This window comes from Musca autumnalis, unplaced genomic scaffold (assembly GCF_047663935.1).
Source record: "Musca autumnalis isolate F117 unplaced genomic scaffold, ASM4766393v1 scaffold_1, whole genome shotgun sequence".
Classification (NCBI taxonomy): domain Eukaryota; kingdom Metazoa; phylum Arthropoda; class Insecta; order Diptera; family Muscidae; genus Musca; species Musca autumnalis.
In genome coordinates, this window is record NW_027411644.1 from 323,417,238 (window position 1) to 323,443,417 (window position 26,180).

At 38.9% G+C, this 26,180-nt stretch overlaps 2 protein-coding genes across 2 annotated transcripts in view; one reads left to right on the forward strand and one right to left on the reverse strand.

Moving 5' to 3' along the window:
* LOC141390089 (uncharacterized) overlaps positions 1 to 26,180 on the forward strand; it is a 175,209-nt gene that overhangs the window by 24,619 nt on the left and 124,410 nt on the right. The window lies entirely within an intron of this gene.
* Positions 924 to 25,440, reverse strand: LOC141390081 (aminopeptidase A-like). The gene is made up of 11 exons (XM_073962548.1): positions 25,175 to 25,440; positions 19,438 to 19,817; positions 18,764 to 18,911; positions 18,447 to 18,708; positions 18,208 to 18,378; positions 18,045 to 18,142; positions 17,695 to 17,984; positions 17,457 to 17,603; positions 1,806 to 2,300; positions 1,412 to 1,690; positions 924 to 1,350 (listed from the first exon to the last, which is right to left on the reverse strand). The coding sequence occupies exons 1-11, from the start codon at positions 25,379 to 25,381 to the stop codon at positions 987 to 989; spliced, it is 2,841 nt and encodes a 946-aa protein (XP_073818649.1). The 5' UTR covers positions 25,382 to 25,440; the 3' UTR covers positions 924 to 986.

The following is a 26,180-nucleotide window of genomic DNA, read 5'->3' on the forward strand; positions in this document are numbered from 1 at the left end:
ATAGCCACAGATATTGGAGTCCATCAATCAACTGTGTCGCGAATAATTGCGGAAGTTGCAAAACTTATATCTGCCAAAGCAAGCGAATGGATAAAATTTTCATATTAGCCATTTTTATTATATTTTTTCCGTTATTTCTATTCCAAATTTTTGATTCATTTCTTTGACACATGTTTCTATTGTTTCTTTTTTCTTATTTTTAATGCTTGGTAACTGACTTTTTTCAAGTAAATATTTTCTTTCATTTTTTTGTACTAAAAATTTAGATAAATCGTCAGTTTCTATTTTATTATTATTATTTGCTTCTACTTCTACTTCGCTTCCACTTGACGACATGTTTGCACTTCAATAACAATTAGACGTTTGATCTCAATTTACTCAAGTAATTGCAATTGGTTTGAACTCATTTTTATGCATACGAAATTGAGCAAAAGCTGTTGCTGTTCGATCTAACTCAACTTACGAGCAATTGCTTACTTGACTCAACTCATCGCTTTTACTCGTTTTTATGCATGAGACCCATTGTATCAACAAACCACAACACAACCCCCACCATCGTCTCACCATCACATTTAGACTATTGCATTTGGTGTTGAAAAACAAAGTGTTTGGCTGTATACAAATTTACACTACAAATTTTTAATTTCTTTAATATTAAAGGCAACATCTAATATCTGAACCTAGTGCTGATAGACTCAACACAATAATAACAAAAGCAACAACTCGCCAAAATTGTTTCTTTTTCAATCTCTCAGAAAAAAACAGTATTTTTTCTTGATTTATGAAAGGCGTTCATGAAAAGCAGAAATTTGAACTTTGGCAAAACTTTATGAACACTATTCCTGAAATGCAGTAATTATTTTTTCTGTGTAGAAAGTATTTTCTTCATATAGAATAGATTTCCTTCATTCAAACCGATCATACATGTTTAAACAAAGTTTAATTTATTAGTATTTTTAAATAAATATTATTATCATACAAATATTTTAATGTGTCTTCAACCAATTGGAAACACCCTCCAAATTGCTCTTCAACCAATTGATATTGTATTTAACAGCTTCCAAAGCCTGTTTACGTGAAGCAGTGCCAGCACCAGCTTCGGGATATTTCTTAAAGAATTCTTCCATTTCTTCGTATTTTGTTTCCGAGGCAAAAGCTCCAGTAATCGATGGAATCATGCGACCCAAATAACGATCATTCAAACCGAAACGTTCTACCAAATGTGGCCAGTTTTCGCGGACATATTCCCAGACAACAGATTCACCCACAGGATTGGCGGCAATATTTTGAATGCAGGTATACCAATCTTGACTGCGGACATAGTCTTCAGTTTCTGCCAAGTCAATGTATCTAAAAATGGAAGTTTGTATTATGATATAAATAAGTGATGAACTTGAACGTGTTTGTTTACCTTCTCAAAATCCATGGTTCTCTAATGGCAGATAGGCCATACATTAATTTGGTTTTTTCACTGGCATCGGATTCAACAACGAATATATCCCACATTTGTTCCCATTGTTGTTGTTTACCAACACGTTGCATGCCATAGTAGTAGATGATTTCACGTAGATCGGGATCGGGTTTGTTGTTGGGATCGGCCAAGAAGGCTGTGAAGCGTGTTGAGGCTTCGTTCAAACAATCTGGTAAGCCCAGAGAACAGGCAGCGGTGATAATGCTAACACGCAAGCGGCTGAAAGAAAACAAAAGTTTCATCAAATGGTCGTCTAAGGCTATGTTTACACTGACCTATATGATAATAAGCTTTTGTGTAAAAAAACGTTTAGATTTTCTTTTTTCATACTTACTTTCTCAAATGATTATCCTCATCAACGGTCCATGTCACCTCTTGGTATACCTTTTCGATTAGGCTACGGGCATATTTCAAATAGTCCATATAGATTTCGCTGTGCATAAGATTTATTTGTAGGGCCTGTAGTTTAGTTGCCGCCACATACCATGGCACAAAGTCAGATTCTTTTTCCAAATAGGTGGTCATATCCAAAGCAATGTTGTAGGGAATTTGACTAGCATCAGCCAATGAGAAGATGTCATTTAACAAATGAGCACGATCGGCAATGGCGAATTTGCTAGGTGTAGCTACCAAATCGGCAATAATTTCATTCCACATGTCTTCTTCATAGTTGACACGATAATAACCGATTTGATGGGAGTTGAATTTCAACCAACGAGTTTCACTGGGTACTTCGACTGTGACAGAGGCTTGATCGTGTCCAAACCATTCACGTTTAACTGTGGCATCATTATCGTAGATATAGGTAAGGGGAATGGTCCATTTGTAGCTAAAGGGAAATAATATAAATATTATTTTTATGTAACGAAATTGGAAGTGGTTTTGGATTCTGAAAGCGTACCCAGCAAAAATACTCATTACAAAACCCCTTACTAAACCATTATTTTAAAAAAGGGAATGTCGCGCGAACTTCTTTGTTACTTTTTACCGCTTAAATAAGTAGTAACGGCTTTTAGTGACTAGTATTTAGGTGGCCAGAAAATAACGACTTATTTCCACTTATTTAGGTGGCCAGGAAATAACCACTTATAACCACTTATTAAATAATGGTTTTGTAATAAGTATTTTTTCTGGTTAGTCTCACTTAATATAAGGTATAGCCCGTTTAAGGTAACATGACATGGCGTCCAATGGTCATAAGCCTCAAAATTAATTTTGGGTGTCAATACCTCCAGACCGCGTTTACACATAAGTCTTAATTGGGTTTCGGAGGCTGTGACCGCCACACATTCCGTCATAAAGGCACACTCTGTGTAACTCTGTACCCATTGTACGCTATAAAACGCATTATTTTTCTGCTACTGGTTGTTGATATCAGTTATGCGGTTCCTCCGTATCCAGATCCAAAAATTCTGCAACCTGAACTGTGTCCATAAACAATCAGGAGATAAACAAGCGGGATTAGCTGGACATCTAACCAAATGCACCATGTCGTGCGGTCGTGCCATAAATTCAGACAAAATATAATATTGAGGTGGCTGTATAATCCGGATCTTAAAAGGGCTAAAATCACTCGTGTTTGTCATCTGCTGCGATGGATGGAGGTGGTTTCCGAGTACGTTATTGACGCTGCATCTTTGTACTGCCAGCGCAACTGCAGCACTGTGAATTCTATTCAAGCTTGCTCGTTCTCGCTTATACCTTTGGATCCCTCTTTCTAGATCATGAAGGTCTCCCCTGACGTTCCTGGGTGGGGGAAGCCTCTCCACTAGATCGTGGAAGAGATGCTCACGGCGGTAACACCGAAGCAGGTTCTGCAACGACAAAATTTTGTTGTGTTGATGCCTCGCTAAAAATCTTCGTTCCACATGAAGATGGTCTATTGGTGTCATGAGGAGGCATCCTATTGCAGTCATCAGAGCTGCATTCTGACAGGTTTGAATATTCTTCTACTGCGTAGAGCAAATATTTGCATACAATACTGGGGACGCATAGTTTAACAAAGAGGTTACCAGTGTTTTTTTGTCAGCACCCTAAGTTCTGCCGGCCAGCCACTTGAGAACCTGGTTCCTACATCTTATCTTGTCAGTCAACAAGTTTTCTTTGTCAGCAACCCTAGTGTTACCGACCAGACACTTAAGAGCCTTATTCCTACTTCTGATCGTGTCGCAAATACATAGTTATGGCTTGAATGGACGACATAAGCATGCTTTCGAACGTTACTTCCAATATATTGAGGTCGTTAGTGGTCGGTATCAGTACATCATGGACTAATATGTTCAGGGGAAGCCTCATTTCAGCCTTCCAGATGGTAAACAGTGTGGCAGTGGATTTAGAGGATATTTTCATATTTCCCAAATGAAAGAATCGTCAGATTTGTAGATATTTAACCTATCACATACTATGTCATGGACGATAGGACCCGACCACAAGAACGTACAATCATCCGCTTACATGCCGTCTGGATGGTATGGAATTTCAGAAAGCTTGACATTAAACAGTTCCGGAGATATCACCCTGCCTTTGTGAACTTCTTGCATCAATCTAACGGTCTTCTTCTTATTATTTCTGGTTCCTAAAAAACTAATGGCTCTGACGGTTATATTATCCAAAGTTTCAAAATCAGCTGGAGGGAAGTCTTCTCTATATCCTCGAACAGATTGGCAAGGTTGACAGTATCAAAGACCTTCGATAGGTCAAGAGCCACCATAAGACTTCGGTCGCCCGGCGTGTACTGGTTCAGTCCTCGATTGAAATGTTGTGGTGCTATGCCTTTTCCAGAATCCATGCTGATGTTGGGCAACTGGGAAACTGCTTCGCATCATGGGGAGGAGTGGTACCTCTAGAATATTTACTACTGGCGACAAGAGAAACATCGTCCCGTACTATTCATTTATGCTGGCATCTTTGTCTGACTTCAGAAGCGGGCCACCCTGACAACTTTCCAGGCTTCTGGTTTGGCTAACGACATATTGAGGACACTTGTTAAATACTCAACCCCGGATACATCCAATTGATTTAGTATTACCATTGCGATTCCGTGTGAGCCCAACGCTTTGGATGATTTCGGTTGACATCTGCAACCTCATAGGTACATATGTTACCACAACATCCCCGGAGGCACAAGGGAGACTTCTCTTATATCAATGAGCGTACCCCGATTCATATTAACTCAATGATATGGGACCTACTTTTTTATCGCCGAGTTCGAACGCTGTGTAGCTTACGACACCGCTTGTAGATAAGTTGGATTTGCTACAGCCGAAAATGTTGATTTTCTGCGCAATGATTGAACCGCAGACCTACTGAGTGCAAGCCGGACGTCTGACATCGTAAATTGTGGTGGTACAACTTCAGCTGGGAGGGCTTTTATATGGCGTAGCATACTAATCTTCTCCCCAACCCTTTCGGGCTGACATATAGACTGCCGGTTAAAATAACACTTAAACCTTGTCACGCTGTGTAGAGGTGCACTTGCCAGGATATCTGTTATCATGTATCTGTTATTTTTTTCATCTCATATCTTTTGTCTTTCATCTTTAACTGTTTCGAACATTAATTTGAATTTCAAAGATAAGTAATAAGCGCCCTCTGGACTTCAAGTTTCAGTGAAAAGTGTCTGGTTATTTTTCCTACTTCTGAGTGCTTTGCTTTTAATCTATTTTATTCTTCTTGCGAACCGTCTGGAAATTTGGGCTTTGAGTTCAGCTCATCCTAGGCTTCTTTCTATTAATTTGCAATTAGCTCGGCCATTTTGCCAGTCATCAGTTTACGAACAAGTTTAAACTTAATGTACAATATAGTACTTTTGCTTTGTTACTTAACACTTTTTCCTACATAAAATTTTTGCAAATATTCCTTGGTGAGTTAAAGCGAAATAGTGCCTTCAGTCAATAGCTTTTATTAAAGGAAAACCTATTCCTTTATTAGAATCGGACTACTGGATTCCTTGTTCATTGACTTGGCCATTAAGGATATTTCCCAAATATTATCTAAGCTTCGTTATTGCCTTTGTCATTAGATAACCTTAAATCATTAAGCCTGGGTGCAATTCGTTGAAAGCGGTGAGTGGTTGTTCTTTCATTTGTGAATGCGTGTAAACGCAGAAATAATGTTTGCGGTTTTGATTTTTGTTAGGATTGGCACCCAAATTCAATCATTTATTTTGGCTCGACAAACCAAAGGCAGTCATAAAAATACTGGGAGATCTAATTGTTCGCCTGTTTTACTTTGCCATTCCTGCTCTCAAACAGGTTTGCATGCCTAGTGTAAATCAGAAGATCGCCAAGCACACAAGTCGACTGCAAGCTATCATCAGTTCCTTTATTACCTTTCAGTTGATCGAAACCAAAGAAAGAAACAATTGCCATGTGATTTGATTATTGAATTACACTAACGGAATTTTTGCAACACGGAGTGGGAATACCAATGATATGAAATTTTGCCTTTCTACCAAAGAGAAGATCAGAAAATGTGCTTATAAAGAAGATAAAAATCTTCATCATCCTAATTTCCGAATGTCCGAGTAAGTCCAGGATCGTAGAGACATTACTCGCCAAAATCTTCAAATAACTTGCCTTCGCTAAAAAAAAAAAAAAAAAAAAAAAAAATCCACGAACATCAACGTCAAATGTAATATGAAGTGATGACGTCAGAACATCTCATATAATGGAAAGACACCAAGAATTTCTAGTTTAAATAATCTCTAAGTTATATTTGAGGGCAAGAAGTGAATCAAAACCTAAGTGAACCCGTTTATTCTCGAAAGTGTGTTTTTTACTTTACGCCGAATTAGATCTGGTTCAGAGAATATAATTAAATTTAAACTATAATTAATTAAGTTAAGCTTTGTGTGAAACTTAAGTTTTGATTCAATGAAGCCTAGATTTAAACCTGCTTCTTTTCGTGAGTGTAACTTCTTAAATTTGGTGCCTAAACAGAAACAAAATATGATATCGACTTGGCTAGAGACAAACCCCCATACACAATGCGATTAATATAAATATTCATTACATACCAACATCAAACATTGAACGGTACAGTTTTTTTTTGTAATCATCTCCCCCCACCGTTTACCTTAAGCATCTTGCATTGTTATGGTCTCATTTCTAGGCAAGTCGACGATCTAACGCAAACCCCAAATCCAGCAGCAAATGTTTTGTAGAGCAAGTGTTATACTAAATGTTATTTTCTCCCCAATGTTAAACAACATCATCATCTCTCTCGAAAGATCTTTCGCCGGTGGAGTATGATTTGCCGTTTGGAGAAACACATTTGTGAGTACATGATATTATTCTCATTATTTATTTATTTATTTTTGTTCTCTCTGATATTTCGGTCTCAGTATCTTTTGTGTGATATCGAATGCAAAGTATTTTCTATCTGCTGCTATTGCAATACGATCAACCTGTTGATTTGCCTTAAGGCGGGTCGCATTAACTTTTAATTATTTGATATGCATCTATGTTATATGCCTATTTGGCGAATTTGAACTGAATAATTAGGCTATATAGAGTACGTAAATTTTATTAATAAGCTAGATTATATTAGATTAATTTTTTTTTGATATTAGAATGTTCCTAGTGTTACTAAAATTGCGGACATACGTCCTGAAAACATGAATTGTGAATTATTATCGAATAAACTAATTATGGATTTCGTTTAATACAGTTTGTATGCCTGTTTGGTTTTAGTTAAGCCAAGTTAAATTTGTCATCAGAATATGGGGTGTCAGTAGGTGAAGTATATTCAAGGGATTTATGAGACTTCTGACCTGGTTGGGTGGGCATGATAGGCTAATGAACATCTCTTGGTCTATCTTAATGAAGAATGTCAGTGACAGATTTGCCTCTTTTATCTTCCACTTCCTAATGTCTCTATAAAGCAGCACGTATAAAATTAAATAACTACAATGTAGCGGGAATAAGTGTCATGAAGCAAGAACCTGCCCCTCCGACGAGCTGACAGGCCGGCCAAAGTACGTGCGCTCGCTTCAATAATATTAATCGGTTTCTACTCCGTAGGTTGTATGCTACATTATAAGTTATTTTTGGCGCCCAACGTGGGGCCCGAATGTCATATCTATACCTTCATTTGTACCACCTTTTGAAATACTAAGTTTCTGTTTTCAGAATTGAACATTCGGCTCCATAATTTTTGTTTGTCTTTACTATACTTTTTCTTATTGACTTATATTTCACATATTTCTACATGGGATTTTCTGAATGTACGGATAATGGTTACAGTCAGGAATTTAGATTCATTTGTAGGCAACCTATTTTCTAGATAATCTCCCTCCTTTTTCATGTCTTGGTTGGTGTTTGTTTTTTGTTTTCTTTCTGGATGGAAATGCGGATTCTGGAAATGTTAGCTAGATCCGACCACAGAAAAGAGCAAGGCAACAACATCCTCAATTAATCTCAGAACCTGGATTATTGGAATAAATCAGATTCCATCCGGTCTGGGGTACACCTTTTACTATCCAATATTTTTTCTAGGTATTTTTCAGTCACTGTCAACTTCATCTTTTTATTATTGACAAATCTAACTTTGGCAAAAAAACTATAATCAAACAGGACATATCTTTATCGAACATATTTTCTATTTCGTTTTGATTTCCTAGCGGAATCGACCTCTTCCATTGAGTAACGAATTTATATACACTTATACTTTTATAAATAATATATTTAGACATAGTACATTTTCTATTCTTTGTAAAACCTTCTTGCATTTTATTCTGCATTTCATCAAATCATATTACGGAATACACTGAAATTCAAAATAGTATTTTCTTTTTTTTTTATTCACTGCGTGTTAATTCATTGTCTTCTCCAAATACAGATCGGTACTCCAGGGGTTTGTTTTTCGCTCAGACCCTCAGGAATTACCTGCTACTGAAATATTGGCGTAATTCAATAATTTTGAATTGAATTTAGCGCTGACATTTTCCTCGATTTTTCTTGTAGGCACTTTCTGGTAGTGAGATTACGGATGATTAAGAAGTATTTTACTTCTTCGAATAGGATTTTGCATAATTGTCGAATATTGTCTAGATTGATAGCTGCAGACAGTTTAAGAGTTGAGTTTATCCTCTTTCTATGTTTGTACATACGATATTTGTCTAGCAAATAACAAACGTTAGTTGTCTCTGATAGTAAATAAGAAATTGTTTCTGACTGCTAGTTCGACACGTAATCTCAGTTTTTGACGCATAACTCAGGAAGATTAAAACTACTTTTTGAAAGATCGGTTTTTGCAAAGTTTCCTCGCAGGTATGGCTACCAATACAGAGGGGAATACACCTACTTCCGGGGTATCTGTTGGTCAGATTTCTTGTAGTGGTTGCAGCGAGACGATATTTCCGAATTTACCGGCTCAAAAGATTGCATGTGGACATATTTTTCATAAGAGCTGTCTGGATAAAAGTACTAAAACCAGACCCTATTGTCCAGTTTGCAACTTAAGAATTGGGGCAGAGCCATCCCCTCCAAGCAATTCGAAAGCAACCACCAGATCCCAGACTAGGCAGGCGAGTAGCGCAGCAGCTACAACTATTGCACCTCCTGCTCAGGCACCTCCTGCTCAGGCACCTGCAGCTCAGGCATGCGGAGGCCAGACTAATACACCAGGTCCCACAGACAATGACGTTCTTACAAACGATATACTAACGCAGATTGTGGCCAATCTGGTTTCGGCACAGGAGGCCCGATTAATGGCTACTCTGAGTACTCAGCTGGATCAAAGTATTGAGAGGAATATAGCCGCTAGTTTCTCTAGAATGATGTCATCGAATTCTCCCCACAGTCGGAACCAACCACACTATACATCTCCTCACCGGATGCCAACTCTACCAGATGTAGAAGAACAGACTTTTAGGGATTTGTTAGGTATTGGGTCGCAATCAAATCGCCAGAATGGTCAACCAAATAGACCCTTACCAACACATACCCACTCCGATCTGAACACTTCCTCACATGGCAACTCATCAACTTCGGATTTGATCTCAAGACCGGACAAAGTCTTGCAGATAATCGCGAATTGGAAGTTGAAGTTCAATGGAGGAATGAACGGTCTTACAGTAGAAAATTTTATCTATCGCGTTGAGGCTTTAACAGCACAAACCCTTCAGGGGAATTACGACCTAATTTGTGGAAATGCCAGCTCCTTGTTCGAAGGCAAGGCAAGTGACTGGTTCTGGCGGTACCATCGCTCCGTCAGTTCCATTGTGTGGTCCGATCTTTGTAGAGCTCTGCGGGAGCAGTACCGTGACTCTAGAACGGATGTGGATATAAGGGAACTAATTAGAGAACGGAAGCAAAAGCTCAATGAGTCGTTCGACTCGTTTTACGAGTCTATTGTGGCACTGACGGATCGGCTGAGGACCCCTTTGAGTGACGAAATGCTAGTGGAGATCCTGCGAAGGAATTTGCTTCCGGAAATCCAGCATGAGATCCTCAACCTGGAAATCAAGTCCTTGCAAGTCCTACGAGATACCTGTAGAAGACGTGAATTCTTCATGCAGGATATGCGCAGGAAACTTGGGCTAAATCTTTCTAAAACGTCTCCAGTGTCCAAAAGGATCTCGGAACTTGGGGTAGAAGGGGAAGCGTCCGATGTTATTGAGCCTCAGGATGCTGAAATATCAGCTCTGACCCTTATTTGCTGGAACTGTGGCAAGAGTGGACACAGGTACCAAGACTGCCTTGAAGTAAGATCCGTTTTTTGCTATGGATGTGGTACACCCAACATCTATAAGCCGAATTGCCCAAAATGTGCTTCAAAAAACGGCAAGGTGGGTGCACAGAAGAGTGCACATCTGACAGCAAGGACAAATATCCCGGAGCTGGAATGATTATATTGCAGCGCCCACCCAAAGACAGTTCTATATCAAACCCCATTGTTAGTTATAGCGCTGAATCACTACCCCATTTGAACAACATTTCTAATCAAAATTTACCTATTAATAGTTCCTCTGATAAAATGCACGCTAAGGTCTTTCCATTGAAGCCATTACACATTAGACTTAGTGAATATAAGATAGCCCGTGACCGAATATTTAACGAACCCTCTAAAAAGTCGAGATCTGCTCTCCGTATAAAGTCCTTTTGGGAGAGAATAAAAACCTTTAAGAAAAAGTTAGTTTGCTCTCTACTGGATCGTCCCTCTGACGTAAGACCATACGCAGAGGTAGAGCTGTTTGGCAAGAAAATGCATGGTCTTCTGGATACTGGTGCTTCAATATCCTGTATCGGATCCGAAGCAGCCAAAACCTTTTTAGAATCCAAAACTCCTTTCAGGAAACTGAAGTCCACAGTCCGTACTGCTGACGGGAAGGGGCAAAATGTGGTAGGTTACGTGGAAACTTCCATTACCTTTAAAGGGAATCCAATGCCTATTACAATCTTCATTGTTCCGAGCCTCGATCGTGATCTATTCTTGGGAATAGATTTCTGGAAGATTTTCAACTTGTTGCCCGTGGAATTTCAAAATAGTACAACTCCATCTTCAATAGGTCTTAATGGAATCACTGCCCAAATACCATTGACAGAAATTGAAAAACGACGTCTTGATCAAGTCATTGCACTTTTTCCCTCTTATGCCAAAGAAGGGTTGGGTAGGACAGATGTCCTGTGCCACAGCATTGACACTGGTGAAGCTAGGCCTATTAAACAGCGCCACTTCCCAGTGTCCCCCGCCATAGAAAAGTTGATCTATGACGAATTAGATAGGATGATTGCGTTGGGGGTGATTGAGGAGAGTAACAGTGCCTGGTCATCACCTGTGGTGCTTCACAGGAAGCCAGGTAAAAACCGACTTTGTCTGGATAGTAGGCGACTAAATTCGGTAACCATTGGGGATGCTTATCCTCTGCCACAGATTGATGGTATTTTGAGTAGGTTACCCAAAGCTCAGTATGTCACTAGCCTGGATCTGAAGGATGCCTTTTGGCAGATTCCTTTGGACCAGAAGTCACGAGAGAAGACAGCATTTACCGTCCCGGGGAGGCCGTTATACCACTTCAAGGTTATGCCCTTTGGGCTATGTAACGCCCCCCAAACCATGTCCCGGTTAATGGACAAGGTGGTACCACCGGAATTACGGGCGGAAGTGTTTGTCTATCTCGATGACCTTCTGGTCATTTCGGAATCCTTCGAAAGGCATCTGGAGGTATTGAGGTTGGTGGCAAAACGGATTCGTGAGTCTGGTCTCACAATAAATGTAGAGAAAAGTCACTTCTGCGTGCCTGAAGTGAAATATTTGGGCCACGTGGTTGGTAATGGGGTGATTAAAACTGATCCGGAAAAAGTCTCCGCGATTACCGAATTTCCGGTCCCTAGATCTATTAAGCAGGTTCGCAGATTTCTTGGTATGACCGGGTGGTATAGAAAGTTTATCAGGGACTATGCTTCTATTACCACTCCTATCACTGATTTATTAAAAGGAAAGAAAAAGTTTGTTTGGACCGAGGAAGCCCAAAAGGCTTTCGAAGTTTTGAAGTCCTGCCTGAGCTCAGCCCCTGTTTTACATAGCCCAAATTTCTCGCAGCCGTTTTTCATACACTGCGATGCTAGTAAAACAGGTATAGGAAGTGTATTGGTGCAGAAGAATGCGGAGGGTGAAGAGGTTCCTATCGCTTTTATGTCGAGGAAGCTCAACCAAGCCCAACGCAATTATTCAGTCACCGAACAGGAATGCTTGGCAGCGATGCTGAGTGTCAAAAAGTTTAGACCCTACGTCGAAGGACATGAGTTCACTATCATCACTGACCATGCGTCATTGAAGTGGCTCATGTCCCAGACGGATCTAAGTACAAGGCTGGCTCGGTGGGCTTTAAAGCTCCAAGGTTACAAATTCAACATTGAGCATAGGCGTGGTAGTATGAACATAGTTCCTGATACGCTTTCTAGAGCCAATACAGAGGATATGTCTGGACTATGTCTAGAAAGTCTTTCCGGTGTTGAGAATAGCGAGGGCTTGTTTATTGATCTAAATTCAGCTTATTTCAAATCCGATGCTTATCAGGAATTGCTTGAAGGAATTCGGAAAAATATTGACCAATTACCAGACATAAAAATTATAGATGGCTATCTTTACCGGCGCACCGAGCATGCTAACGGTGACCAGATTCATGACGACTTAGTATGGAAGCTTTGGGTGCCGAAAGAGTTAATCCCAGATCTGCTACGAAAGGCTCACGACCATCCATTGTCCTCACACTGCGGCATAAACAAAATGTTGGCAAAAATACGACAATTTTTCTTTTGGCCAAACCTAGCTGTGGACGTGAAAAACTACGTAAATGCTTGTGAAACCTGCAAAATGGTGAAACACCCGAATACAGTGCTGAGACCCCCTATGGGAAAAACGCCAGAGACCTATAGATTTTTTCAAAAAGTTTACGTAGATTTTCTCGGCCCATATCCACGATCCAAGACGGGCCATATAGGTATTTTTATTGCCTTAGATCACTTCTCCAAATTCCCATTCCTTAAACCTGTCAAGAAGTTCACGGCGGAAATAGTGGTGAAATATCTCGAGAGTGAACTTTTTCACACATTTGGGGTACCAGAGACCATTGTTTCTGACAATGGTTCTCAGTTTAAGTCGAGTGTGTTTAATCAGTTGTTGGACAGATACGGTATTAACCATGTATACACTGCTATCCACTCCCCCCAGGCTAACGCCTCTGAGAGGGTGAATAGGTCGGTGATTAGTGGGATTAAGTCATATGTAAAACCCGACCAGAAAAACTGGGACGAGTTGCTCAGTTCGATATGCTGTTCGTTGCGTTCGTCGAAGCATGCGGCCACTGGGACTTCTCCGTACTATCTAGCCTTCGGACAGAACATGATCACCAATGGTGCAACTTACTCCCTTTTGCGACAACTAGAAATGCTGGAAGATCGTGAGGTTAGATTTGATCGAAATGATTCCAGGAATATCGTAGCGAGGAAGGCATCTGACAACATTCAAAAGCAATTCTCCAGAAACGAAAAAGCTTATAATCTCCGCTCGCGGGATGTTTGTTACAATGTAGGTCAAGAGGTTTATAGGAGAAATTTTAAGCAAAGTTGTTTTGAGCAAGGCTACAATGCTAAGCTGGCCCCCACTTTCCTCAAAGCTAGGGTAAGAAAGAAGATGGGTAATTCATATTACGAATTAGAGGACCTCCGTGGGAATCTTCTAGGCACCTTTCATGCAAAGGATATTCGACAATAAATCCTTCTATGTTGTTTTTGTGGCAAGTGGTAATCAGTCTTCGTTTTGTTTCACATCCCCGAAGCCTGATTTTAGCAGGGGGGTGTGTAGAGGTGCACTTGCCAGGATATCTGTTATCATGTATCTGTTATTTTTTTCATCTCATATCTTTTGTCTTTCATCTTTAACTGTTTCGAACATTAATTTGAATTTCAAAGATAAGTAATAAGCGCCCTCTGGACTTCAAGTTTCAGTGAAAAGTGTCTGGTTATTTTTCCTACTTCTGAGTGCTTTGCTTTTAATCTATTTTATTCTTCTTGCGAACCGTCTGGAAATTTGGGCTTTGAGTTCAGCTCATCCTAGGCTTCTTTCTATTAATTTGCAATTAGCTCGGCCATTTTGCCAGTCATCAGTTTACGAACAAGTTTAAACTTAATGTACAATATAGTACTTTTGCTTTGTTACTTAACACTTTTTCCTACATAAAATTTTTGCAAATATTCCTTGGTGAGTTAAAGCGAAATAGTGCCTTCAGTCAATAGCTTTTATTAAAGGAAAACCTATTCCTTTATTAGAATCGGACTACTGGATTCCTTGTTCATTGACTTGGCCATTAAGGATATTTCCCAAATATTATCTAAGCTTCGTTATTGCCTTTGTCATTAGATAACCTTAAATCATTAAGCCTGGGTGCAATTCGTTGAAAGCGGTGAGTGGTTGTTCTTTCATTTGTGAATGCGTGTAAACGCAGAAATAATGTTTGCGGTTTTGATTTTTGTTAGGATTGGCACCCAAATTCAATCATTTATTTTGGCTCGACAAACCAAAGGCAGTCATAAAAATACTGGGAGATCTAATTGTTCGCCTGTTTTACTTTGCCATTCCTGCTCTCAAACAGGTTTGCATGCCTAGTGTAAATCAGAAGATCGCCAAGCACACAAGTCGACTGCAAGCTATCATCAGTTCCTTTATTACCTTTCAGTTGATCGAAACCAAAGAAAGAAACAATTGCCATGTGATTTGATTATTGAATTACACTAACGGAATTTTTGCAACACGGAGTGGGAATACCAATGATATGAAATTTTGCCTTTCTACCAAAGAGAAGATCAGAAAATGTGCTTATAAAGAAGATAAAAATCTTCATCATCCTAATTTCCGAATGTCCGAGTAAGTCCAGGATCGTAGAGACATTACTCGCCAAAATCTTCAAATAACTTGCCTTCGCTAAAAAAAAAAAAAAAAAAAAAAAAAAAATCCACGAACATCAACGTCAAATGTAATATGAAGTGATGACGTCAGAACATCTCATATAATGGAAAGACACCAAGAATTTCTAGTTTAAATAATCTCTAAGTTATATTTGAGGGCAAGAAGTGAATCAAAACCTAAGTGAACCCGTTTATTCTCGAAAGTGTGTTTTTTACTTTACGCCGAATTAGATCTGGTTCAGAGAATATAATTAAATTTAAACTATAATTAATTAAGTTAAGCTTTGTGTGAAACTTAAGTTTTGATTCAATGAAGCCTAGATTTAAACCTGCTTCTTTTCGTGAGTGTAACTTCTTAAATTTGGTGCCTAAACAGAAACAAAATATGATATCGACTTGGCTAGAGACAAACCCCCATACACAATGCGATTAATATAAATATTCATTACATACCAACATCAAACATTGAACGGTACAGTTTTTTTTTGTAATCATCTCCCCCCACCGTTTACCTTAAGCATCTTGCATTGTTATGGTCTCATTTCTAGGCAAGTCGACGATCTAACGCAAACCCCAAATCCAGCAGCAAATGTTTTGTAGAGCAAGTGTTATACTAAATGTTATTTTCTCCCCAATGTTAAACAACATCATCATCTCTCTCGAAAGATCTTTCGCCGGTGGAGTATGATTTGCCGTTTGGAGAAACACATTTGTGAGTACATGATATTATTCTCATTATTTATTTATTTATTTTTGTTCTCTCTGATATTTCGGTCTCAGTATCTTTTGTGTGATATCGAATGCAAAGTATTTTCTATCTGCTGCTATTGCAATACGATCAACCTGTTGATTTGCCTTAAGGCGGGTCGCATTAACTTTTAATTATTTGATATGCATCTATGTTATATGCCTATTTGGCGAATTTGAACTGAATAATTAGGCTATATAGAGTACGTAAATTTTATTAATAAGCTAGATTATATTAGATTAATTTTTTTTTGATATTAGAATGTTCCTAGTGTTACTAAAATTGCGGACATACGTCCTGAAAACATGAATTGTGAATTATTATCGAATAAACTAATTATGGATTTCGTTTAATACAGTTTGTATGCCTGTTTGGTTTTAGTTAAGCCAAGTTAAATTTGTCATCAGAATATGGGGTGTCAGTAGGTGAAGTATATTCAAGGGATTTATGAGACTTCTGACCTGGTTGGGTGGGCATGATAGGCTAATGAACATCTCTTGGTCTATCTTAATGAAGAATGTCAGTGACAGATTTGCCTCTTTTATCTTCCACTTCCTAATGTCTCTATAAAGCAGCACGTATAAAATTAAATAACTACAATGTAGCGGGAATAAGTGTCATGAAGCAAGAACCTGCCCCTCCGACGAGCTGACAGGCCGGCCAAAGTACGTGCGCTCGCTTCAATAATATTAATCGGTTTCTACTCCGTAGGTTGTATGCTACAGCTGTTGAAAGAAACAGCCGTTCCATCATCCTTCTTTCCTGGATTCGAGAATGATTTAATTGTTGCCCACAATTTACTTAATCATATACTGATGTTAAATTGCTTCAGGTGGTCTAGCCACTTTTTACGCTTACTAGCCTTTTGACTTAAAGAACAGGTTTGCTAATTCATGGCTCCTCAGGGTTCGTACGACGAAGCTCATCAGGCTCATTTACTAGCCCAATTTGGTCTGATTTCGGGTATTCTACCAGCGGGTATGTAGCGAGCGGCTGTAGCAGCAGATGTCACGTAAAATCCTCTCAACTATCCGAGGATCTGAGAGAATGGGTAGCTCTCTGAAGCGTTTATTAGAAAATTCTCTGAACACTTGCTAATCAGCTTTTCCGAGCCAAGGGAAATAACGGGTTGCTAAGCGGCGGCAATCTCCTATTATCCTCGTAGGAGCGTCTTCGATCTCTGTGCAAAATGTGGAGCTATCAATTTGCTCGGCCAACGCCCGACGGAATGCCATAGCTTATGGTGAGCCTTGAAGTCCCCTAGCACTAAACGGCTTTAGTCCTGCAAAAACGAACTAATGTGGGCATATAACGCAAGGCACAGAAACACTTTACGCTACCCCCATACATTACATGTATGAGTCACTAGAGTCAAGCTCAAGCGATATAAGTCTGTACGGAATATACTGGTGCATATGGGAGGCAAGTCTTCCTCCTCTTCCGGTTCTCGTACGACCCTTTCGCAGAACGTTGTAACCATTTTGTTGGGGAGACTGCGGCGGTGTCTCGTATTCCAACAACAAGGATGATTTTGGCAGCGAAGTTGAAGAGATGATCTGACGCAGCAAGAAGCAACATAGCTGCTATCGCAGTAGTCCTGGAGACGACTACGTCGGAAGCGTTGGAAGCGCGCCCTTTTGTTGATATATGGTGGATGCAATGCAATGACATGAAATGACAGCCCCTGGTCGAAGATTCCTCCAAGTCAAACCGGTGTCGCCGTGGATTTTTGTCAACTACTGGTAATCCCGTTTATTAGCATTACTTTGTAATGGGTTAATCAAGTCATCTTATTATCAAATTATTCTCTGCTCTTGCAAATACTTACTTGAATTCGGAATCATCATAGACGTTGTCATAATCTTCAATATTGGAGAAGAAACGTTTTTGGGTCAATTCAAATGTAGTTGGAGAGACACGCTTAACATTAACCACTGGCAGGCCCATTTGTTCGGTCCAGGTACGCATCATTAACCTGTGAAGTAAGAAATTATACATTTAATATCTAAAATATCGATCATTGGACCCTTAAACGTTTCAATCTTCCAGCCCCTTACTTTACTTACTTGACATCAAAACCAGGTTCAGTATTTGCCACTTCGGTGATAAAATCATCAGTTACGGCATTTTGATATTTGAATTTCGTCAAATAAGTTGTTACAGCTTGTTCGAATTTCTCAACACCGACAATATCCTCCAACATACGAATAACCGAAGCACCCTTTTCATAACTGATGGTATCGAAAATTTCAGTAATTTGATCGGGATTTTCAACAGTTTGAATAATAGGATGGGAGGCTACTGAGGAGTCGAATTTCATGACACTATGTAGGGCGTGGACCAAAAATTGATCGGGCTAGAAGAAAAAAAAATAATTAGTAATGTGAAAAGCCACAAAGCGTTGCTCTCAAATTACCAAACCCCAATCGCTGTAGATTTGATTGATACCCTTGTATTCCATAAAACGGGCAAAACCTTCATTTAGCCACAAATCGTTCCACCAATTCATGGTTACTAGAAAGATAATAAACAAGATTTTGTAATATAACCCAAGGATTCCAATCTATCCAAAAACCTACCCAAGTTGCCAAACCACATATGGGCCAATTCATGGGCAATCACAGCAGCAATACGTTGCTTGTTCCAGGTGGAACTGAAACTGCGATCATATAACAAGGCGGTTTCACGATAGGTTACCAAACCCCAATGTTCCATGGCATTTGAGGCAAAGTCGGGTATGGCGGCCATATCTGAAATGAAAATAAGCCCAAACATATAGAAAAATACTCCATTGATCCTCCCCAAAATACAACCTTACCTAACTTCGGCAATGGATATTCCACCTTATAGTTCTTAATATAATATTCCGTAACAGCAGCAGCGGTATCAGCTGCAAAAGTGGTCTTCTCCAATTGATGAGCTGTGGCAAAGATTCTTATCTCAAAATCTGTGCCATATTCAGCTTTTACCGGCCTAGTGCTGTAGGCAAAATCGGAGACCAAGAAACAGGCCAAGTATGTACTCATTTCAACACTTTCGGCAAAATGCACTTCAGTATAGTCATCCAAAAAGGTGGTGTTCTAAAAGTAGATAGGTTTAATATTGCACAGTGGTTTCATACCGGAAATTTCTTACCTCTTCATTCATGTTGGATAAAGCATGATAACCATCACCAGTTGGCCTAACCAAGGTAATGGTAAACTTGGCCTTCATATTGGGTTCATCGAAACAGGGGAAAGCCTGTCTGGCATAGGTGGGTTCGAACTTGGAGGTAGCAATTGTTCTGTTGAGGAAGAAAATGTGGAAGTAGATTATAATATTATTGAGGTATAGACAGAAGACCTCTTGAGGTCTCTTCTGTAGACAAAAGACATCTTGAGGTCTCTTCTATATACAGAAGACCTCTTGAGGTCTCTTCTATAGACAGAAGACCTATCTCCTATATACAGAAGACCTCTTGAGGTCTCTCCTATATACAGAAGACCTCTTGAGGTCTCTTCTGTAGACAGAAGACCTCTTGAGGTATCTTCTATAGACAGAAGACCTTTTGAGGTCTTCTATAGACATAAGACCTTTTGAGGTCTTCTATAGACAAAAAACCTCTTGAGGTCTTCTATAGACATAAGACCTTTTGAGGTCTTCTATAGACAGAAGACCTTTTAAGGGTCTTCTATAGACAGAAGACCTCTTGAGGTCTTCTATAGACAGAAGACCTCTTGAAGTCTTTTATAGTTTTCGTAATATTTATATAGAATCCTAACTTTTTTGCACAAAACAACAAAAAAATTCTTCAACAATTTCCCACTTACCTCTTTTGATTGTCGGGTGTGGTATAGGTACTGCTATATAAACCGACAATTTTACCAAACATTACACCTTCAAATTCAATACCCATTGCGATTTTACCACCAGCTACCAATTCTTCGCTTAAGTTAATGATCAAAAATTCACGTACTGTATCCAATTCATAGTTGACAACTTCAATGTTGCTGGACCACACACCACTGGAACCCTGCACAAAAACCCTAACGATATCCAATTTGTGAGCATGCAAGATCACCTGTTGGGTATTCTCGAGGACATCAATGGTAATGATAACTTTACCATTGAAATTTCCACTTGCCAAATCAGGATTCAGGTACAAATCATAATGGGTGGGTTTCAGGGCAGAGGGCAGACGATAGTTGATCTGTAAGAAAATATTGGGTAATTGTATATTAGTTGGATACAATATAAAATAAATCAAAATATAAAGAAAACAAGTGAAAAAGTATCAGTCGGCTTTGCCGACAGAGGAATACCCTCCCTTCAGATTGGGCGTATGAGGATAAAATCTCAAAAATTTTTTCGGGAACGTGCCTAAAGGAATGGACCCACATAGTCCATTTTGGAAGTGTCTTATTTTTGGAGTCATTCGATAGGACCATTATATCAGGAAACATGGACTTTTCCACGAAAAACATCATATCGCTGTAAACATAGCTACTAGGAGAACCTTCGGTAAAAATTTCCATGGGATTCTTGCACAGACCCTCAACCGTACTTAAACAAAAATGTTGATCATTTGTTTGGGTGGTACCATAAGAAATGGACCGTTAGGGCCCACTTTCGAATATAAACCAAGTTTGGACAAAATATTTCGAGATCCAAAGTTTGGACCAAATTGGTTGCTCCGTTTATGAGATATTGCGCTTACCATTTTAGCGAATAATTTCGAGCTTTTGTGGAGGAGGTATCGAATTTCATATAATATGCTAAATATTACTGTGGAACAACGCAGTACTTGGTTGGCACCAGCCACTACACATGCTGACCGTAGGGGGTTTTTACAGTTATCGGGTCATTTTCTCAAGAAGTATGGACCACTGCAAAAAATTTTACCATCGTAATAGGGGACACCTGTTGCAAGAAAAATCAAAACGATTCGAGGGGAGGTCCTAACCTGCACTTTTTTGAAATTTGGTGTGAGAGGTATCTGAAGGAGTTGATATATACATATATTCCATATTCTAACCTGATCTATGTGTCGTAGAAATATTACGATGTCCAAAGAATGTACCAAATCGGTTACTGACTTCGAGGGTTATCGTGCGTATCATTTTAGCGAAAAGTTTTGAACTATTGTGGGGGAGGTACCCAAAGGAGTGGTCCGATAACGCCCCTTTTAGAACTTGATTTAACTTTGGGCAAAGTATTACGATTGCCAAATTTTGGTTTATCCGTTCGAGAGTTAACGCGCGCGCCATCCACAACACATGGTGGCATAGCGGGTTTTTACAGCTTTCAGGCCGTTTCCTCAGGAAGTATGGATAGACAGACAGACGGACATGGCTAAATCGACTCCAACTGTCTGAAACACATTTTGTCCAAACGTACTTGGGATCTGAGATGGGGCACATTTTCCACGTATGAAAGTGTATATACCCTCGTTAGAATAAATGCTGAGGGTATAATCATCAAAGACTAGTGACAATCCGCTATTCCCGCACAGTGAATCTGAATTTGATTGAACCTAAAACGTCCTGGCAACCCATCATTTTGCTTGGCTCAGACCATTTTCTTAGCTTTATTTTCCATTGACAGACCATCAGACTTCATGACCTTTGACGGCCGTACTTTCTGAGATGTGGGAAAGCAGAAGTGGCCAGCTTTCTGCCTCGCTCAGATTCTTGAATGAAAGAGATAATGACAGGTACATAATCGTAACTGCAGCCGCTGGCTACATACCTGCTGTACATATACCCGAAATAAGACAACATTTCCCAGCAGAGAAGTCGCAACAAGTAAATGAGTTATGGTTCTCGTCATATGAACTTCAAAGACCCAATAGTAAGAATCAATTGGCTAGTAAGCGAGTACAAGAGGAGAAAAGCTGGACTACGAAATAATTTACGATGAAAGATGATGCAGATGTTATGTCATAAGAATGAGCGATGCTGCTTGATTATTGTCATGAGCATCACTGACTGAATCTTTTGGACAAATTTCCCCCCCGGGAGGGATAGGTGTACAAATGTATAAACAGGTGTGAATACCATTTACAGTTGCTCGGAGACGCGTACCCATCCATATAAATCCACTCACGTATTTTTATACCCTCAGCATTTATGCTAACGAGGGTATATACACTTTCATACGGGCAAAATGTGCCTCATCGAAATAATGGTTTTAGATCCCAAGTATGTTTGGACGAAATGTGTTTCCGACAATTTGGAGTCGATTGAGCAATATCCGTCCGTCTGTCTGTCTGGCTGGCTGGAGCGCACTATAACTCTCGAACGGATCAACCGATTCGATCCAAAATTTGGCTTTCGTAATTTTTGTCTAAATTTAGTTTAAGTTCGAAGATGGGTTATATCGGTCCACTCCTTCCGGTACCTCCCCCACAAAAGTTCGAAAATGTTCGGAAATTTTGTACGTACGATAACTCTTGTAGAGAGTAACCGATTTGGTCTATACTTTCCAAATCGTGAAATGTCTACCAGACTTAGATGAGGTTCTAATATAGACTCAATCGGACCACTCCTTCGGGTACCTCCCACACAAAATTTGGGATAAGTTCAGTTTAGGACCTGCTCTCGAATACCTTTGATTTTTGTTTCAGAAACTTGTATTCACTGCCCCCCATACGACGGTACAAGTTTCATCAGGGGCAAGTCCACACTTCCTGAGAAAATAACCTGAAAGTTGCAAAATACCCCTATGACACCGTGTGACGTGGTTGGAGCGCATAATAACTCTCGAACGGATCTTTCGATTCGGTCCAAAATTTGGCCTTGGTAATATTTTATCTAAACATAGTTTAAGTTCAAAGATGAGCCATATCGGTCCACTACTTCAGGTACCTCCCCCACAAAAGTTCAAAAATGTTCGGAAAATTTATGCGTACGATAACTCTTGAAGGGAATGGCCGAATTGGACCATACTTTACACATCCTCATATATCTACCAGATATAGATCAGGTTTAAATATGGACTATATTTGTCCACTCCATCCGGTACCTCCCATACAAAATTTCGGATAAGTTCACTTTAAGACCTGCAATCGGATCACTTTGATTTTTGTTGAAGCAACTTGCATTCGCCGCCTCAATTACGATGGTAAATTTTTTTTTCAGGGGCAAGTCCATACTTCTTGTGTAAACAGCCCGAAGGGTGCAAAAACCCCTTATGGCACCATATGTAATGGCTGGATATCCACTTCCATAATGGTCAATGTCGATCCATTCCTTTAAGTATCTCCTCCGCAAAACTTTTGATCTTTAATCCTAATGAACTTTTTTGTCGGTTCATACATCCAAAATTTTTAAGACCCCCTAAATACAAACGTTTTTGGGAAAAAAGTGTTTCAATATACACAGGCTGAGGGTATATCTGTGTCGGCAAAGCTGACTGATACTTTTTTACTTGTTTTTATGGACGCAGCCAGTCCAGATTGCAGAACTAGGACTATTAGAATTTGAACCTATTGTGGCATAGGGGAAGCACGATGGGTGGGTTGCAGTAAACTATCGCCCCCAATGAATAGGGTAAGATCAGATACAGAAGCTGGACAACCGAATGATAGATGCTGGGATACCAATAATTTTATTCATACCGCCTAAGATGAGGTTGGGGCAGATGATAGTTGACACGAGAATAAAATGGAAGCAGGCGGTTACCGCCCACGTATTTAAGACTGCAGGCCGACACACTGATAAAGTATCTGCATCAGCTACTAAGCACTACTCAGACCTAGCAGTGAATGGGATAGCATTTCTTCGATTAACTTTGGACCGATCTGGCTAACTGACATGACTTATCATTATGGCTACTCTTTACGCACATGGGAAATGCCACAACTCCGTTGGCAAACTCAAGTGAAAGTTGAAGCAGCGCAAAAAAAAAAAAATAAAGGAGCTTGAATGTCTGCACTTATAAATATTTCCATATAGTGGACCAACATAAAATTATGACCTTTCTTTTCTATACCTTAATACATGCCCTATATGGTTGTGGCCAAAAATTTTGAAACACATCGAAATAATGGTCGTAGATCTATACTTATATATATATACTTATATATACCAACATTAATTATTATCACGCTACTGGTCACTTTCATCGGAACGTCACGAATTTTGGGTGTTGATGGAGCTCCTGGAGGGGAAGCCTTTTGATTTTGGTGATGGATAAAGTCAAGGTTTTATTTCAATGCGAATATCTCCGCTTGTATTATGAGTATTCCAAAAGCAAAGCTTGATAGTGAAAGTGGAAAACTTCACCTTTACAACAAAGCAATGTTGGTGGTCAAACAACGAAGGTATCGCAATAGTCGGTAGTACATTCAATTTTTTTCATTTTTTGTAGCCAAGCTACAGGTCGCAATTTTGATTACATCGTCACGAAATTTTGGGGACTGGTGGTAGTCTCAGAGAGGAAGGCTATTGATTTTGGTGATTGTCAGATAATGTTCAAGGGTCGGAATGGGCAAACTATTCCAAAAGCAAAGCCCGTCAATGGAAGAAGAAAAGTTCACCTTTACAATGGATATCGCAAGCAATGGAGATATCGCAAATGGTTGATAAATCCGTTTTTTATTTCCAATTCGGATATCTTTCCCTTTTTTGGACATATTCCAAGGGGAGCTTGATAGTGAAACTACACCATGTGAACTTTAAATTAATAGAAAATGTCTTGGGATTGGTAGAAAAATATCAGAGTTATTGCAAAATGCGCTAAGATATCCCAAGTTTAATATTTTGAATCATTTATTTTAATGGCAAATGCCTTTGCTTCTCTTCTGCAAAGCTTTCAAGCAGTATCAAGTAGACTGTCGACAGAATTCAAATATAAAATTATTAATTATTTCGGTTCAGTTAGCCTTAAGTCATTTGGTAAAATAAATGTTTAACAGTGAAACGAGTATGCAGCTTATCGGGTAGTGGAGTAGAGTATTACGTAGTCGGCCCCGACCCCACTATCGCCTTATTTTATTTTTCTAATAAATAATAAATTTGTTTTTCTAAGAAGTAAATTATGTATAGTTGGAAACCCCCAAATACTTATCAAAAGTCAATTCGAATTTCACCTAAAACTATGAAATTTATGACCACTGCGTTCAGTACACATACACAAATACATATCGAATCTGTTCAACAAAAGGGTAGGAACTCAAAATTTTGTATTGTTCAGTAGAGGCAAAACACCCTTGATATACAAGAAGACATGAAGAGTGACGAAAGAGTAGTCAAAATATTGTGAGAATTTACAGTTGGCGGAGTTGGTCCTTATTTATCGCTTTTTAACAAAAAGTGAAAATTTAAAAATTTTGGTTTACTGCCCTTTTGTTGGTTGAGCACTAAAAATTTTAATCACAGCTAATAACATTTTCTGATCTCAATTCTTATATCACAACAATTACGCTGAATGTTGTTAGGCACATGTTATATAAATTAGATTTTTGGATAATTTATTGATATTTTAAAATCACACTTTTCGATTGTATCATTATTTATTAGTTATTTGTTTTTAATTTCACTACTCCATCATTTCTTTCTTACTCACCGTATTATCATCATCGGCCAATGAACGTGCACTGCGAGGTTTCGCCTCACCCTCTAATTGGGCTTCCATATAATCCAATTTTTCTCGGGCATCCTTAATTTCGGCATTCAAGCGACCATGTTGAAAACCTAAAACAACAGTGGAGACGGTGAAGGCAATAACGCCAAACAATAATAACAAACGAATTCCTTTATGATTTCCCAACATTTCTACTGCACCGATTTGAACTACAACCGGCCCGACCAACAGACCTTTTGGAACTGAAGCATTTGTTCACAAAAAAAAAAATATTTGATTACATCTAATCAGGAAAAACGACAAATATCAAACTATACCTTAATCGATTTATTGGCGGCCTTTATTGATGAAATCACACTTTGGATGATATATGCAGCAATGTGGTATTGATTCGGGGCGATTAACCTATGCTGATTAGAATTCAACACTGAGAGAAAATAACGCCAAACTTATTTAGCAAATTTAAATGTAAGCTTTTCTAAGACACGTATATTATATATAAATGTAAGTAATCTATAATTATTATTAAAATATGTATGCATTGGCAAAATTACGCCCTATTGCATCAGAAATCTCTTTCATCAATATTCCGAAGTCATAAAAATATAAGATAAACATGAAATCTTTGCAGAACATCAGTATAATCTATATTTTTGGGGAAAAAAATCATTCCATAAATCTTTGAAATACGATTATCGTGATAATATTAACGTTTTTATGTTTAACAAATCATACCAAACTATTTGCAAGGTCTTGGATCCGCTTATCTGTTAGTTATGTGTGTAGTTTGCCCCATTACGTTTGTTCAACAGCGGATAATTGATATGACCAATCGAATGTCTTATTTGCACCCAGTTAACACCGTGTTGTATCAGTACAACACAAGAGTACACACAATTGGACAAATTAAAATTGGCATTTGCCTGATATCTAATAATTGATATTGAACACACATTTCATATATCTGTATAATAATATAATTGTACCA

What these genes read in the sequence shown, in the direction of transcription:
- LOC141390081 (XM_073962548.1), bottom strand. Translation starts at nt 25,381, where the DNA reads ATGTTGGGAAATCATAAAGGAATTCGTTTGTTATTATTGTTTGGCGTT. An exon ending in TATCCAACATGAATGAAGAG is followed by an intron (nt 18,709 to 18,763) that starts GTAAGAAATTTC and finishes ATCTACTTTTAG; the next exon opens with AACACCACCTTTTTGGATGA. An exon ending in ATATCCATTGCCGAAGTTAG is followed by an intron (nt 18,379 to 18,446) that starts GTAAGGTTGTAT and finishes TTTTCATTTCAG; the next exon opens with ATATGGCCGCCATACCCGAC.